This window comes from Terrapene carolina, unplaced genomic scaffold (assembly GCF_002925995.2).
Source record: "Terrapene carolina triunguis isolate 2854851 unplaced genomic scaffold, T_m_triunguis-2.0 Scaffold558, whole genome shotgun sequence".
Lineage (NCBI taxonomy): Eukaryota > Metazoa > Chordata > Testudines > Emydidae > Terrapene > Terrapene triunguis.
In genome coordinates, this window is record NW_020664909.1 from 9,908,832 (window position 1) to 9,926,211 (window position 17,380).

The 17,380-nt window shown below is 43.5% G+C and overlaps 1 protein-coding gene across 4 annotated transcripts in view; it reads left to right on the plus strand.

Annotated features, from left to right (window-relative positions):
• Positions 1–16,832, plus strand: part of ARL13B (ADP ribosylation factor like GTPase 13B) — a 99,317-nt gene extending 82,485 nt beyond the window's left edge. Inside the window, exons 9-12 of one of the 4 annotated variants that reach the window (XM_024208617.3) lie at positions 4,550–4,666; positions 5,867–5,935; positions 6,988–7,030; positions 14,462–14,546. In XM_024208617.3, the coding sequence (XP_024064385.2) occupies positions 4,550–4,666; positions 5,867–5,935; positions 6,988–6,995 (194 nt within the window). In that variant the 3' untranslated portion in view covers positions 6,996–7,030; positions 14,462–14,546. Of the gene's footprint in view, positions 1–4,549; positions 4,667–5,281; positions 5,441–5,866; positions 5,936–6,987; positions 7,031–14,461 lie in introns of those variants that run through there. The other 3 variants (XM_024208616.3, XM_024208618.3, XM_024208615.3) reach the window with 3 other exon arrangements.
• Positions 16,833–17,380: the final 548 nt, after the last annotated feature.

Below are 17,380 nucleotides of genomic sequence, written 5' to 3' on the forward strand. Positions count from 1 at the left end.
ATCGTGAACATCATTTCAGCGGATGCTCCATCTAGGGTGGCGTTACCGCTGATCCGCACTATTCAGGCGAACGCCACCACCATCTGGCAAACCCCGGCCTCTATTCCACCCACGGCCAGAGGGGTTGAGAGGAAGTACTTTGTGCCCTCCAAGGAACATGAGTACTTGTACACTCACCCCCAACCGTGCTCACTGGTGGTTTCATCAGTTAATGCACGGGAGCGCCATGGCCAGCAGGCTGCTGCGCCCAAATCGAAGGACGCTAAGCGCTTCGATTTGTTCGGACGCAAGGTCTATTCGGCTGGCGGACTGCAACTTTGGGCGGCGAATCAGCAGGCTCTCCTGAGCCGCTACAGTTTTAATTCGTGGTCCTCGATGGGGAAATTTAAAGAGCTGGTTCCCCAGGAATCGAGGGAAGAGTTCGGGGCCTTGGTAGAGGAGGGGAAGCGGGTGGCACGCACCTCCCTGCAGGCCTCCCTCGACATAGCGGACTTGGCCGCTAGGACCCTGGCGTTGGGGATAGCAATGCGGCGAATCTCCTGGCTCCTGGTGTCAGGCTTGCCACCTGAACTGCAGCAGACCCTGCAGGATCTTCCGTTTGAGGGCCAGGGCCTCTTTTCGGAAAAGACGGACTCGAGGCTCCAGAACCTGAAGGACTCCAGGACAATGATGCGCTCCCTTGGGATGCATGTCCCAGGGCCTCAGCGCAGACCCTTCAGGCCCCAGCCTCAGCGGTTCTACCCTCCCCCGCCTCGTCCAAGACAGGACTTTGCTAGGAGGCGGGGTCGAGGCGGTAGGCGAAGGTCGACCGGCCCTCAACCCGGTCAGAACCAGGGCCAGCCTAGGCCACCTTCAGGGCCTAGGCAAACCTTTTGAAGGTGCGGTCGAGGACGGCACCTCAACCGGCTTCCAGGATTCGATTCCCCCCTTCCGGGATCGCCTCTCCCGTTTCCACCGTGCTTGGTCTCTTATAACATCGGACCGCTGGGTCCTTCGCATGGTGGAGAGGGGATACGCCCTCCAGTTTTCCTCGCCCCCCTCCCTTCCCACTCCCCCTCCCCGTCCCTCTTCAGGGACCCTTCTCACGAGCAACTCCTAACGCAGGAGGTTTTTGGGCTCCTCTCCATGGGGGCCATAGAGGAGGTTCCATCGCAGCTAAAGGGCATGGGGTTTTACTCCCGCTACTTCCTGATCCCCAAGTCGAAAGGGGGTCTTCGACCCATCTTAGACCTGCGCGGACTCAACAAATTCATAGTAAAGTTGAAGTTCCGCATGGTATCTTTGGGGACCATTATCCCTTCACTGGATCCTGGAGACTGGTTCGCCGCCCTCGACATGAAGGACGCATACTTTCATATAGCAATCTATCCGCCTCACAGGCGCTTCCTGCGATTTGTAGTAAACCAAGTGCACTACCAATTTGCAGTTCTTCCCTTCGGCTTGTCCTCGGCTCCCAGAGTGTTCACAAAGTGTCTGGCAGTCATCGCGGCCTACCTTCGTCGTCAAAGGGTGCAGGTGTTCCCGTACTTGGACGACTGGCTGGTACGCGGCCGCACCAGGGACCAAGTTCAGGCGCACGTCCACATGGTGACACACACTTTCCACAAGCTGGGCATTCTACTCAACAGAGAGAAGTCCACTCTAGTGCCTACTCAGAGGATAGAGTTCATTGGAGCAATCCTGGACTCCAGATGTGCCTGAGCCATCCTGCCAGACAGCCGGTTCCATACCATCGCAAGCGTCATTCAAGGACTCAGGGCGTTCCCGATTACCACCGTGAGATCGTGCCTTGCCCTGTTGGGCCACATGGCCTCGTGCACCTACGTAACCAGGCACGCCAGGCTACGGCTTCGCCCACTACAGGCTTGGGTATCATCGGTATACCGCCCTCACCGGGACGACCTGAACATGGTGGTCACGGTTCCGTCCTTGGTCTTGGCCTCCCTCACCTGGTGGTCGGATCGCACGGCGGTCTGTGCAGGAGTGCCTTTTCACGCCCCGCAACCCTCCCTCCACCTAGTCACGGACGCTTCATCTCTGGGATGGGGCGCTCACCTGGGGGAGCACCATACCCAAGGCCTGTGGTCCGCGTCCCAACTAGCCCTGCACATCAACGTCCGAGAGCTGATGGCGGTGCGCCTGGCTTGTCAGGCTTTTCTCAACTTCCTACAGGGCCGTTGCGTGCTGATTCTCACCGACAACACCACGGCCATGTTTTACATCAACAAGCAAGGCGGAGCCCACTCATCTCCCCTATGCCAAGAGGCCATTCGCCTGTGGGACTTCTGCATCGCCCATTCGATACATCTCACGGCATCATTCCTGCCTGGAGTCCAGAAAACGCTGGCGGACCGTCTCAGCAGGTCCTTCCAGACGCACGAGTGGTCGATTCGCCCGGACATCATCTATTCCGTCTTCCAGAGGTGGGGGTTTCCCCAGATCGACCTGTTCGCATCTCGGGCCAACAGGAAGCGCCAGGCATTCTGCTCCCTACACGGGCGAGCCCCAGGCTCTCGGTCAGACGCCTTCCTTATAGCATGGAAAGACCATCTGTTCTACGCCTTTCCTCCATTCTCGCTGGTCCACAGGGTGCTGCTCAAGATCCTCAGGGACCATGCACGGGTAATTCTAGTCGCTCCCGCTTGGCCGAGACAGCACTGGTACACCACACTGCTGCAGCTGTCAGTACAGAGGCCGATCATGCTCCCCTTGAGTCCGGATCTCATCTCTCAGGACCACGGCCGGCTGTGTCACCCCGACCTGCAGTCGCTCCACCTCACGGCGTGGATGCTTCATGGTTGAGTTGCACAGAGCGGCAATGCTCGCAGGCCGTCCAGCAGGTCCTGCTGGGAAGTAGAAAGCCCTCTACGCGGACCACTTATTTAGCCAAGTGGAAGAGGTTCTCCTGTTGGTGTGAGCAACGAGCTACGTCTCCCTTGCAGGCACCTATCCCTTTTATTCTAGAATATCTCCTGTCCCTTAGACAGCAAGGCTTGGCGATATCTTCAATCAGGGTTCACCTCGCCGCTATTTCGGCTTTCCACCCAGGAGAACTCACGTCCTCGGTCTTCTCTAACCCGATGGTCGTTAGATTCCTCAAGGGCTTAGATCGGCTGTACCCACAGCAAAGACAGCCGGTTCCGGCGTGGGACCTCAACTTCGTGCTCTCCAGGCTCACAGGGCCTCCGTTTGAACCATTGGCGACCTGCTCACTCCTGTACTTATCCTGGAAGACAGCCTTCCTCGTAGCCATCACTTCAGCACGGCGCGTCTCCGAACTCAGGGCGCTGACATCCGAGCCCCCATACACGGTGTTCCATAAGGACAAGGTGCAGCTTCGCCCCCACCCTGCCTTTCTTCCCAAGGTGGTTTCACCTTTCCATGTGAACCAGGATATATTCCTCCCGGTCTTCCATCCGAAACCACACGCCACTCGTCAAGACCAGCGTTTACATTCCTTGGACGTTCGCAGGGCCCTGGCTTTCTACATTGACCGTACAAAGCCATTTAGGAAGACGACGCAACTCTTCGTTGCCGTGGCCGACCGGATGAAGGGCTCACCGGTCTCTTCACAGTGCCTGTCCTCTTGGATCACGTCCTGTATTCGTGCTTGCTACGACCTGGCCGGTGTACCGACGCCACGCCTCACCGCTCATTCCATGAGAGCCCAGGCCTCCTCGACTGCCTTCCTGGCTCAAGTCCCGATCCAGGACATCTGTAGAGCCGCAGTGTGGTCATCGGTCCACACGTTCGCTACTCACTATGCGCTGGTGCAACAATCCAGAGACGATGCTGCTTTCGGGTCAGCGGTTCTGCACACAGCAATGTCTCACTCCGACCCCGCCTCCTAGGTGGGGCTTGGGAGTCACCTAACTGGAATGGATGTGAGCAAGCACTCGAAGAAGAAAAGACGGTTACTCACCGTTGTAACTGTTGTTCTTCGAGATGTGTTGCTCACATCCATTCCAAACCCGCCCCCCTTCCCCACTGTCGGAGTAGCCGGCAAGAAGGAACTGAGGGGGCGCTGGGTCGGCTGGGGTATATATCCAGCGCCATAACGGCGCCACTCCAGGGGGCTCCACAGCCGACCCACCGGGTGTTGCTAGGGTAAAAATCTTCCGACGATCGTGCACGCGGCGCGCACACACCTAACTGGAATGGATGTGAGCAACACATCTCGAAGAACAACAGTTACAACGGTGAGTAACCGTCTTTTCATCAGTCTTGTCCAGTTACAATTGACCCATTTTTACCAGTACCTTCAAATCCATAACCTTGCATTAATATCAATGAGTTGTACTCACCTATCTGACAAACTTTGGACCTTACATGTACATACTTGATTATTTACAGTAATAAGGTTTAAAAGTCTGTTGTGTGGGTTATATCACGTCAGGACTGCTGTTCATTACATACAGAATGAAAATACTTAGAGCAGTCCATCCCAACACTTATAGTCATCAAAAGGACACATCTGTACAGTACTGTAGAGTTCATTCTTAACAGTAAATGTGTGGTCAATGAACTGTTTTCTTTCCATTTGGTGTAGATACCAGTAAAAAGAAAATAAAGAAACTGAAGTTAAAAAGGAGTCACAGGGTGGAACCAATCAGTGCAGAGGAAGCTGTTCCCAAAAATCCAACCCCACCTCCACCTCTTCCACCAGGTGAGTTAAATACCCTGTGGTGATAAGTGTGCCACTTCATGAAAGCTGGGCCCTTAAAAGACTTGGCTTTTTAAACATGCAGAGAAAAACAGTTTTCACACAGGATTATGCCATCATTGTTTGATTAGTTTCTTTTGAGAATTGCCCATGTAGATCCCCACTTTTATGAGGCTGGTGAGCACTATCATTATGTCAGTAGGCTTTCAACTCACTAGGGCAAGTTAACCTGCAGGGTATATTTTCTCAGTTCCTAGTTAGGGCTTGGGAAAATTGACCAGCATGTCTGTAGAAGAGTAATATATAGCTCTGCTTCAATAACTCCCCATTTAGATGTAATTTATTTGGTATAACTACATATATCAATAATAGCCCTTTATAAATTGTTAATATTACTTAAATATAAAGTGTGACCATTCTGATTTCTTGCTCGTCATATTGTGAGCTTCTTCAGTAGGAACAGCTGGAGAAAACACACAATCACTTGCTTTCGAGAGAGTCAAAAGAAGGCCCAGTGACATCCTTCCAAGAACGCTCATAATGTGCTGAGTAAGAAAAATCTGATTATTAATATGTAAAACTGCCAGTAGAAAACTTAATCTTTTGAACTCCTCACAGATCTTGGAAATCATGCACCTTGGTATAACTTGAACATGACTTCTATGGCAGGGGGGAAAAAAATACTGATGGTACCTACAGCAATTAACAGGCAGGTACAAAAATATTTCAGAGATGATTTAGATATCTTGTCTTACAAATGGCTAGTGTCCTGATTTTCAGGATGATCTGCTTGTCCTATCTGATTGAAGTACACTGTTCTTCCAGCTTTTAATTGGTTAACTTTTTCAGTATCTGCATCTATTGCTGGAATCTTTTACAGTGTATGGAGTTAATATTAGGTTGAAAGTATAAAGCTGGGGAAACAGGGAAAGTGTTTTGTCTGTTGCTTAACAAAAGTGCAAGAATTTAAGTGCAACTCTCTAAAATATTAAGATATTTTTCATTGCTGCTTTACATTATATTTTAAATAGTATTTTGTTTCCAGTGGATTCACTTAATACACCATGTAGAAAGTATTCCTCTCCCCACTCCCCGATACTTTCTTGTCTCCTGAGGAGAAAGATTCCCCCTCCCTCCCAGCTTTTCTTCAGAGCCAAATATTTTGACAGTGATACGTTTTTTATTGTGCTTGTTTTTCTTTAGTTGGCTGGGGAACCCCCAACGTTAATAGACTTCGAAAACTTGAACCTCTTGGTGAAACCCGTCATTCTGGTAATTTTTTAAAAAAGAGCACCATTTGCTGTTCTTATACATTCATTCCATTCTTCACCTTTTTATTTCTTTAATACCTTCAACCAAAAACTAACCCTTTGCTTGTTAAAAGCATCTTTTTGATTTTCGGTTCCTTTTTTTAGTGTGTTTGTTCTCTTTATTTCCTTTTCCCCCAAAAGGAGTTCAAAGCAGCATGTGGTGTCATAAATAATTTGAGGATGTTTGTACAATAGCATGCACATACCTATTATGATATGCCATATAATACTGCAGTAATAGGGCCCATCCCTTAAAATTTCAAAATCAAACCCTTTTTTTACTTCATAGTAGTTTAAAATGCTTTTAAAACTTAGAAGTAAATCAAATATACATTTCAATTATCCATATGTATTGGCAACATTCTGAATGTGAAGAACTTTAATTTGACAGTTCCAAAATATTTTAAAACAAAGAACTACTTTTAATTTTTAAAAAATGTAACATGTTATGGGCATCATCCATGTGTACTTTGGCATAGATCTGGATCTGTTTTATTGCCAGAATGAAAATTAAAGGCATCTGTGAACCTTTGAATTACATAGCTGACACTGTAATAGAAAATGTCCCTGTAAACTGCACCAAATGCTGGGAGGATTAAGCTTAGTAACTTGTATTAAAATATAGGAGATTGCTGGTTTTAACTTTTCCTCCTTGAGCTGAATTATTTCTCTTTATTCTAATAATTTAAATATCTATTTAGGGCGGAAATAATTTCAGTATTGTTTGTTTGCATAAAACATCTCCTTTTACGGCAGACCCTGCAAGAGATGTTTTGTATATTGTCTGGTATTACAGCTTGTTCCCAGTGCCATACAGAGGCTTTTATAGTGTACGTTATTTTTTTTACATGTTAGTGTTTTTTCAAATTCTGATCAAATGGTTATAAGTGAAATGAGATTTTAAAAGAAAAAATTTACTTTCTACAGGAGACACTGTTACGTGCAATAAGAGAAGTATCTGTAGTTTATATTTATTAAATCTTAATCATAAAACAATCTTACTCTTCTTTTAAGGAGTTTAAAGAGAAGAAAGAGAGAAAGAAAAGCCAGAAAAGAGGTAGGGAGAGAAGGGAAAGGGTCATGCTCTTTGCTTACATCTGTTTTGCTCATAAGTGAGGCTTTCTGTTTTGTGGCTAGAGCACGGGACTGGAAATCAAGAGACCTAGGTTCTATTCCCAGCTCTGCCACTGGCTCTGTGTGACCTTGGACAAGTTACCTAACCTCTGTATTCCTCAGTTTTCCCATCTGTAAAATTGTGATAATACTTTAAAAGCACTTTGAGATCCTTGAATGAAAGATGCTGTGAGAGGAACTCCTGTTGACTGCAGGTATCCATTGAAGACCATGGGAGTTTGGATCTAGCAAGCAAGTGCAAAAACATTGTTTACCCTTGTTCTTCTCAGGGATTTATTTAATTAGTGCAAAATTTTCCCAGTAATTAACTCTGTGAAACAACTTTTTAAACCCTAGAGCAGTCAAATCCATTGTGTTTTGTGATTTCAGGTCCTTTTGTCCCCTGCTACATATAATATTTGCTGAAGTTTAAAAACTGAAGTTCTTCTTCGAGTATGTTAGTGTGAATCCCATTTTAGGCATTCAGGTGCATGAGCACATGTTTTTGATTAACAGTGTCTTTTGGGGCCACCATGCTCCCTGTGCTGCCTCATACTCCCATGCAAGGGCATAAAGGGCAGAACGGCCATGACCGTCCTTCAGTTCCTTCTTATTGCCCATGGCAGCAAGACGAAACCAGGTGAATGTGGTAGTCCCGGCTGGTGGGGAGGGGAGGACTTCCTCTTCCCTTGCACAGCATCCAGAGTTGGGTCAGACCCACCCCTAGATTTCTCTCCAGGCTGCAGGAAGCTCTGCAAACTGCCCTCGTTTCCTGCACCTGTCGCTCCTCAGCTGAAGGGGGAGGGATCACTGTCCAGAACCCCCCATGCTGAGCCCCACTCCCCCTGCACCTGGACCACCCTGCCAAGTCACCCGCACCCGGATCCCCACCTCACTGAGCCCCAACTAGCTGCACCTGGATCCCCACCTCACTGAGCCCCATTCCCCCCAGCATCTGACCCCCCCCCACTCAGACCCTCTGCCAAGCTCTATCCCCCCCCAACCCCAGATCCCCACCGCCACTGAGCTCCAACCACCTTCACCTGGACTCCCCCACAGAGTCCCATTACCCTTGCACCCAGAACCCCCCAACAAACCTTGGTGCATCCAAATCGCATCCCGCACCCGGATCCACCTCTGAGCTGCCCGCACCCAGATTGCCCCATACTGAACCCTCTTCACTCACACCTGGATGGATCCTGCCGGGCTGAGCGAGCCTGCCTGCCCACACCTTGTGCACCTGGCACAGAGGGGCAGGGCCCTGGGGTGGTTCTGAGGCAGGCCTGGTCCTTGTGCTGTGTCAGGGTTGGGTGCAGCCTCATTGCTGAGTCTGTGTCCTGGGGGGTGGAGGGTGGAAGAGCTGCAGAGTGATCTCCCACCTCTGTGCAACCAGTGGCCTGTCCTCCTCGGTGCCATGTTGGAGCTTCCACATTTATTTGACACATAAAATGTGCAGAATTTTAAAATATTGTACACAGAATTTTTATTTTTTTGGTGCAGAATGCCCTCAGGAGTAATATCACAGGGTCCAGTAGTGAAAGAATGGCAGGAAAGAAGATGATGCCAAAATTGGCACTGGTTATGTTGACATTGACCAAGTCCTTCAGCACCAGTCACCACTACATTGACACCAGAGTTGACAACCCCATCTTTGGCAGCGGCGCCTCTGGCTCAGACAATGTCATCATCGGAGCCAGCAAAGGTGCACCAACAGAGCGGTGAGACCAAAAGAAAGTGGAGCTCAAACACAGCTCTGAGCATCAGGAGACACCATCCCATAGGGAGGAGAAGCATCTTCACTCCTCCAAGGTCAAAGTGTCTGAGGAAGGAGCAAAATTCAGTAAACAAGCATCAACACTAGTATCAATGAAGGCACCAGCACCAACCACCCTGCTGATTACAAGCCCTATGGATGCTCTCTCAGAACTGTCGAGATCCCCTCTGGGGACATCATTGGTACCAGGGTAGTACCCAGCACCAGAATTGGATCTGAGCCCTTACTCCATGGCGCTGTCATTTGAAGAGTCTTACTCTTCTTCACCATCACTGGTTTACACTTGCTCCATGGTGTTGAGCAGAAATGCTTCTCCTCTACTTTCTGAGAGCCAGCCCTAGAGCTGGTACCAGAGATCCCTCTCCCAGGGCATTGCTGCAAAGGAGGTAAGAGTGGCATTGGGCCAACAGCTGCAACTGGCCAGTATGTTGCCCTGGTCACGCTGGCCTGAATGGGAGCCACCATTTCAGGTGTCTCACAGCAGATTTCCCTCTTGTACCTCCAGGAAGAGGAGGACAACAGGCTCCCTTGTTACATCACTACCGAGACCACCATCATCAGAGGCGGAAAAGTCAAAACTCAACAAAGACAAGCCCAAGAACAAACACCCCCAAAAGCTGGACCTTTATGGGTGCCTGACTGCAACTCTGTGTGGCAAACTAAGAAGAGTTGTTTGCCAGATGTAATTTCCTGACATAGGAAAGTTTGGTCCCTTTCCTCTTAAATGTACCACAGGATGCTAGGAGGGAATTTAGAGAGATCATTAAAGAAGGCCGAACAATTGCTAGAACAGCTCTATGGGCAGCCATAGATGCCTCTGATATGGCCACAGTTATGACCATGGCTCTTGACATCTGAAATACCAAAGGAGGTCCAAGACACCATATAGGACCCTCCTGCTCGAGGGAATGAGCTCTTCAGCAAAAGAATGGACAAAGCACTCCAGTCTTTGAAAAATTTAAGGGCCACGCTGGGGTCACCAGGGATTTATATACTACCCCTCTAGGAAGCCCTACAAATATCAGCCTAAACAGAGAGACAGCAGACACCCCTGTTTTTAGGGTAGACATCGGGTCTACCCACCACAGAAACCATTGCAATACTTGAGATCATCTGCCTCCTCCATCGCTCACCTCACCCCAGCAGCTAAACAGCAGATTTGACAGGAATGTCAGGAACCACATCAGAAATGATCAGGAGACAGCAGCCATCTTAAGAAGCCACATTGCCTGTTCCATCGGGCTTGGTCTGATATTGCTTCAGACAAGCGGGCGCTGAACATCATTGCCCATGGCTACCCCATTCATTTCCATATCCTCCCCCCTACCTACTTCCTTTTCTCATCCCTCTTCAGTACTGAAGTTTCTCAAAGTGCTATTACATACTTACCCATATGTCAGAAAACCTACCCCCTGCCTGGGACCTCAGTGCAGTCCTCCTGAGGCTCATGGAGTTTCCATTTTATTCTCTCTCAGAATGCTCCTTGCATCACTTTGCTCTGAATACTGTCTTCCTAGTGGCTCTCACTTCAGCTAGACGAGTGAGGGAGCTTCAAGCACATATGGCCGATCCTATCCATTCAACAGCGAAAAGATGGTGCTGAGACCCCGCCTCCCCCCAATAAGTTCATTCCTTAGGTGAAATTCTGAGACCTCCTTAAGCAATCAATCAATATGCCAGTTTTCTTCCCAAAGCCACACTGAACTGTGAGAAAAGAAATTACATACACTAGAGGTATCCAGGAGTTTACTTTATTACGTTTCGAGCACTGAGCTGTTCAGACTGTCACCCTGTCTATATCTAGTCACAGCCAGGGTTTCTAAAGGTCAGGCCATGTCACGGGTAATGAAGGATATCGCAATGAAGCGGTGTTACCAGTTGGATGTTGTACCTCTCCCAACAAACTGCAAAGCATGCTAAACCGGAGCATAAGCAACAGTCTACCACTTGCTTCACAACTGTGCCAATATCAGAGATCTGTACGGCAACAACAAGTAACCTCCTTTGTCAAACACTGTGCCTTGTAGTCAGCAGCTAAATCAGGTGGCAAGGTCGGGAGAGCAGTACTACAGTCGCTGTTGGACGGATACAATTGAAACTCCTCATCTCCACCAACCTGAGGGAAGACAGCATGCCAGTTACCTGCAGTGTGATCTGCACTGACACAAACTCAAAGAAGAAAGGTTACTTAACTGACAGGTACTGCAAGTTCCTTTAAGATGATGTGATCAGTGTGGATCTCACAACCTGCCCTCCATCGCTGCTTTTCACAGTCGAGCTAGCCCAGGCTTTGAATTGAAAGGGAACTGGGGAGAGTTGCAGGTGCTGCACCCTTTATGCCCTCTCATAAAACTACAAGGAGGCAACAGACACTGCTATTCAAATAATCCCATCTCGTGCACATGAGGCACATGCACGCTTACAATGGGATCCACACGAACTCAATATCTCGAAGAACCACAATTACTGTAGGATGAGAACATTCTTTTTGCAAGTGCTCCACTTAAAGTAGTTTTGGGGCCTTTTAGCCAAGAAAAAAGCCACTGAAAATAACCAATTTGTTAAACTTCAAACACCATCTTGTACTTATGCACAGTCATAACTTTATAACATGTTTATTTTACCCAAGTCACTTGCAAAGACTGTATTATAAAAATAGTTGCTAGGTCAATAAAGCAAGCACATCATATGGGAATCTAAAGCCTCCATCCCCTTAAATGTGACTTCTGTGGCTTTAGTTTCTGTCTATGCTCATGAGATACCACACGTGCTCCTTTAGTATTCCTAGTCACTCTTGTGTGACTCTGTGTGTTAGTAAGAATAGGAGAGTAATTTGAAATATTTCTATCTGTCTTTTTTTAAAATGTTGGACTATTTCTAGATGTGTAGTAGACGCATAGTACGGTGATGGCAATATAGAGGTCTAAAAATCAGTACTGTGTAACATGCAGTAAAAGAAACCTGCAAGGCTCTGGTTATAGTGCTGTTTGAGTGTTATCAGAGAAGTAAATTTTTCTTAATACTGTTGACTTGCTATAGTAACAGATCATCAGGCTATTTAGGATCTGAATATTATCATTCTTCCATCATTCTTTGTGGAGAGTTGTATGCAGGATGTTTAGGCAGAGCCAACAAAGATTGAAATGTTGCCAGCTAGGTAAGTGACTGTAGCACAACACTTGTAAATGAGTGTCACATTATTCTTGATGAAGGATATATTTGCATCAATCGTAAACTATTTCAGCTTTGATATAGTGCTTAGATTGCCCTCCAAACCCAATCTTCCTAAAATTCCTTTTTAGTTACTTAGTGAGAGGCTGACTATAACAGACGCCTCTCAAAAGCTTTCATTTACCCTGTTAGGATTCAAAATGGTTCTGTCAATCTCGTGCTCCTGATTCTCTTCTCACACCTGTAAAATGGGAGTAATTCAATGGATTTACATCAGTGTAAAACTAGTCTTCAGTAGCTGATCTTATCCTAAGTATTATGGGGGAAAATAAAACCCTGATCTTGCTAACATGTATACATGTACTTAAGGAGTAAGACCTGAATTTGCTTGCGTTGGTTAATTCTAAACTCTAAAAACTATTTAACCACAGATCATTACATTTATAGATAAAAATTCTTGTAAAGGCATATATATTTTTAATGTGAATTGTAATATATATTCAGTGTTGTGAGTTTAAAAAAAAATCTGAAAATTTGCAATGGCAAGCTATAATTGGTTTAAGATTTACAGTTCCATTGTCAATACTATTGAAATTGAGATTCAAAGGGTTCTAAAAGCTGCTTGTTCATTTTCCTGTTTTCCACCTGTTTCTTGTTAACAACCATTCTTGACACTTTATTTTATTTTTAATATTTTGCATGTACTAATTCGCATGCAAGTTTGTAAAAAATAACAACTGTTTATGTAAGGCAGGATCTCTTTCCTCTGTTTTGTCATGCTTGTAACTTGGTGCTGGGAATCAAATTTTCGCACCTGAAAACCTATTGCTGGCTGCAAACACATTGCACTGATGGCTAAAAATGACTACAACATCCAATTCAGAGGGCTAGCATGATTGTTATAAGAACTAAAATATAAGTGGTCTCAGACATTTGGACACATTCTCACTTAGAGGAGAATAAAAGAAGAGGCTTCAGTCAAATTCTATCAAAAGTTTTGTATGTAATTCATTAAACGGCACAGTTGAGAACTGCAGACATTGAGGAGCAATGCCATTTTGACCACAGAAGCAATTCTAATTTTGATACCTTCTTCTTGCAAGGTCTAGGTAGCTCTTGCCAATTTCTGTCACCTATGAATTATTATTCTCAATTTTTTATTATGAATTTAAGTGGTGTTATCTATTCAGTTCTGTCTTCTTCAGAATGTGCAGTGTTCAGAATGTTTCCAGGACTTTACATAGCTGAGACCAGAAGATCTGGTGTATGCATCTTCCTGAAGGAACTGAGCAGTTCCTCCAAGGAAAGAGAAACAAAAGAAAGCCTAACCATGTAATCTAACCACCATATATTGCTTTTTTTTAGTTATTTTTTACAAGTTACTCTTACAATCCATTAATATGCTTACTCCAAAGTGCCTATTTCTTAATATGTATTGTACAATGACTCGGAGAAGCATTTTGAGCAAAACAACCACCAAGATCAGTGATTTTTAGCCTAGACACTGTAAACATGAATACCCTATAATAGAAGTGATATGAGCAAGGAAACAATAATAAAGCATAAAATAACTGCCATTTTTAATTCATATGAAATATTGATATCTTACCTGGGCAACATGGCATACCTGTAATTTGCCATAATTTTAGGTCATCCAATCAAGTAATTTGATCATTCGAGCATGTCTGTGTGAGTTGTGGTCCTATGTCAGTATGGTCAGAAAATGAAAAATGAAGTTGGTAATAGCAGTACACGCTGATGAAGTTATTTTTATTGGTGATGTTTAGACCAAGAAGCAGAAATACAAAATATATATCTATATCTATATTTATATATATTAGACTGCTGTAGTGTCAAAATTAAAGATTGGGGCCTAAATTTTCCAAAGTAATTAGTGATTTTGAATACCTTAATGTCTGGCTGCCCAACTTGAGACACCATTAGAACATTGAATTTTCAGAGAGTGGCAATTCAGTACTTTCTGAAAATCAGGCCCCGTTAAGGTGTGTGAAGTCAGGTGTCCAAAATTGCTGGTCTTTTTTGAAAAACTAGACCTAATTTTCTTTACTAGAATAGGTGTCCCTGTCCCTGATTTTGCAGTTGCATAATTGCTAGACTTAGTCAAGCCTGTATATGCCTGCAGTATTCAACAGTGCTGTGTTTGGATGTTTTTCAAAATGGTCAGTCCTACAAACACTCTTTATTGGGTATAGTGCTTAATAATGTGATTTACCCCATTTAAATCAATAGCACTATTAGCATTAGTAAATGCTACACAGGGTAGTAATTGTTTGTAGGATCTGGCCCTAAAATTGTGGTCTGCCTGGTTTTTAAGGCAGCAAGAATTCAACAGAATTAATCTGTCCTTTTAAAAAAGATGTTGTAAATTCGATACTAACATGTTTTTCTTCTGGAATGTTTCTTACGTAGATTTCTATGGAAAGCCGCTACCTCCATTGACTATACGGCAGAGACCTAACAGTGACACCCATGATGTCATTTCTTAACCAGATCACATGCTACATTTTTAACTTAATCACAACATTATATTAAACAATTTTCTTACTTGAAGAAAACTTGATACTGTTTAAAAAGTTGCTGTGAGATGAGACAGTAAGAACCCATTTTCTTTTCTGCCATGGATTAGTTCTACCGGACTTGATTGATGAGATTTTCTACTTGGCTTATTAATTACTGTTCACATTCTCACCAGCTCTTCTTCAGGGGTTAACAGGGAGATGGAGAACAGAAATGTTTGAGAGCACTTGCATGCACATGGAATTTGGGATCAGGTTAGTACTGTTGGGTTTCATATTGGGGTTTACTTGCCAGACTATATAGCTATAACCCTGAAGAAAAACACCTTCAAGACCAAATGCAATTGCATTGGGTGTGCACATCAAGACTGTCGTTCATATGTTGTCGTAATCCATATTTCTACAGCTAATAATTTTAAGGCATTTTGTAAGATGTGTGCACGTTAGAGTGAATATAGAGAATTATACACTACAAATGTTAACTATATTTTTATAATTTTTTCTAATATTTTATTTGGGAATTTGATTTAACATTAATGCCTGTTACTCACCATCAAAATGTCTAGAAAGTGTTAGAAATTTGTTGATAGCTTTACCCATATGAGTATATTGACTTTTATGTTTACTTTACAATAGCAATACATTTTGGTTGGGATTTACATCACCAGTTGCCCAATTATTCATATATTGCCCTTCTGGCAGTCTCTGGGGTTTTTAAGATAAACGGATTTTGCACATAATTATGGTACTTGAATGGACTATCTAAAAGTTTTCTTCCTATGGATCATTTTCTTTTGTTTTGTTAAATGGGAGTTGATATGCATAGTAAATATATTTTCAAATATCTTAATTGGATATTGTATTATGTGCTATAAGATAAAATTGCACACAGTTGAAATGTTGAACTCATTTCAACTAAGAATTCTGGTGAAAAATCAAATCAGTTAGCGTACATGTTTGTTTAATGTGTTCTATACACACTAAAAATGTCATATTGAAAATGTAAAACCTGAGATTTTTAAGTCAATGTAATGAGCCCAATTCTAACCTTCCAAATAATGTGCCCCTCTCATATTTATTTTTTAAAAAGGGAGTGGTGTGTTGGAGGAGAGAATTGGATTTACAGTACTTGAGCTGTTTTGATATAAGTTTGTATTCTGTTACATTTGGGAGAATAATTTCTATACCATGTGTGTACGTATAATTTTACTGCTTAGTTGCTGGTGACTGGAAGAACTTCCCTACAATGTTATAGTGAGGTTGAAAGCATTTGTGAAAAAAGCACAGGTCCTAAATCAAAGGTTTTTGGAATAGGCAGGCAATGGTGACTTTCTATTACACTACCAGCTTCCTGGCATCTCATACTAGCAAAAGACACTAGGCAGTGCTAATACAGTGAAATATGTTCATCAGCTACCTTAAAATTTGAAAGCATTGCATGAGGTTTTAGCCAATGACTCTTGTTAAAGTCCATGGGAGTGACACAGCTAAAACCCCACATAATTCTTTTGAAATATAACCCTTACTTAATGATTTAAAACATTAGTTTGTTTTAACTAAAGCAAAACAGTCACTAACATTAAGGATGTTGTATTGCATTGGGAAGAGAGAATACTCCAATTCAGTGAGTAACGTTGTATGTATAAAACCATTTGAATGTGACTGGAAATAGCAGGAGAATACTTCCCTGGTAGTGGTAACAGGCTATGATATGGTAACAGGGTTCTGTTTGAATAAATAATGATACTATTGTGATGTAGTTTGGCTTGCTTTCAATAAATGTGTCTTAATATTTAGCATTCTTTGCTTAAAAGTTTACACGCATGAGCCCATTAATCTTACCATTTTTAGCTACCTTGTCATACATGTTCCTTTGGCTTGAAGGGTCTATGTATTGTAGTTTGACACTTTTTTCAGTTTCATCTTGACCTTTGAGTTTTTTCTTTTTTACCCATATGCAAAACAAATTAAATTAATGAAAGTCTTTGTTTCTCTTTTTAAAGTGCAACTAAAAAGAAAGCTGGCATGGAAACTAAATGAGGAACTGAAACTTAAAACAATGATATTTCTCACATTCAAAATGTGTTTCTACTGTTAAAATAAATGTATATTGTTATGAGACCAAATTACTAGAAATATTTTTCATACAGTTTTATATATGAAAGCCTACTGTAATTGACTGCATTGTTTTTCTCATTATTTTATACTACATGAGCTTTTTATTTGTTGAAGGTCACATTTCCTGAGGTCTTCTGTGTATAGAATAAAACTAATGTACATCATCTAAGTGTTTTCTTTATTACATATTAAATACTTTTGGGGGGCAAGTACAGAAGAACCTCATGAATTCTTATTAATGACTGTGGGAACCATTTTTCAATTTGCATAGCTAAATACCATGAATTAGTGAGAGTGAACAAATTTAAAAAAGAAAAAGTACTTCATGTAGTTTGATAACTATAGATTAGTATTTATATTTGTAGCATATTATAAAAAAAATACTATTTTAAATGACTTCTTGAGGCCTCACTACTGCACTTAACTATTAATCTTTGAGACGGTAGGAGATACTACCAGTTTTTAGCAAACTATAACATTGGGCTACTGAGGTTCTGCTGTATTTGTCTTAAATTTTGTGTTTGAGATTTTATCCTTGTGCATTTATCAATGTATTCAACTCTTAAAGGTACTTGCTCTTAAATACATGGATGATTCACACATGCAACTGTTCTGTTAGATAAAGCCGCTATCTGTGTAACATTTTAACTTCATGGGACATGAGAAAAGATAGGTGAGAGAAGACCTCCACATA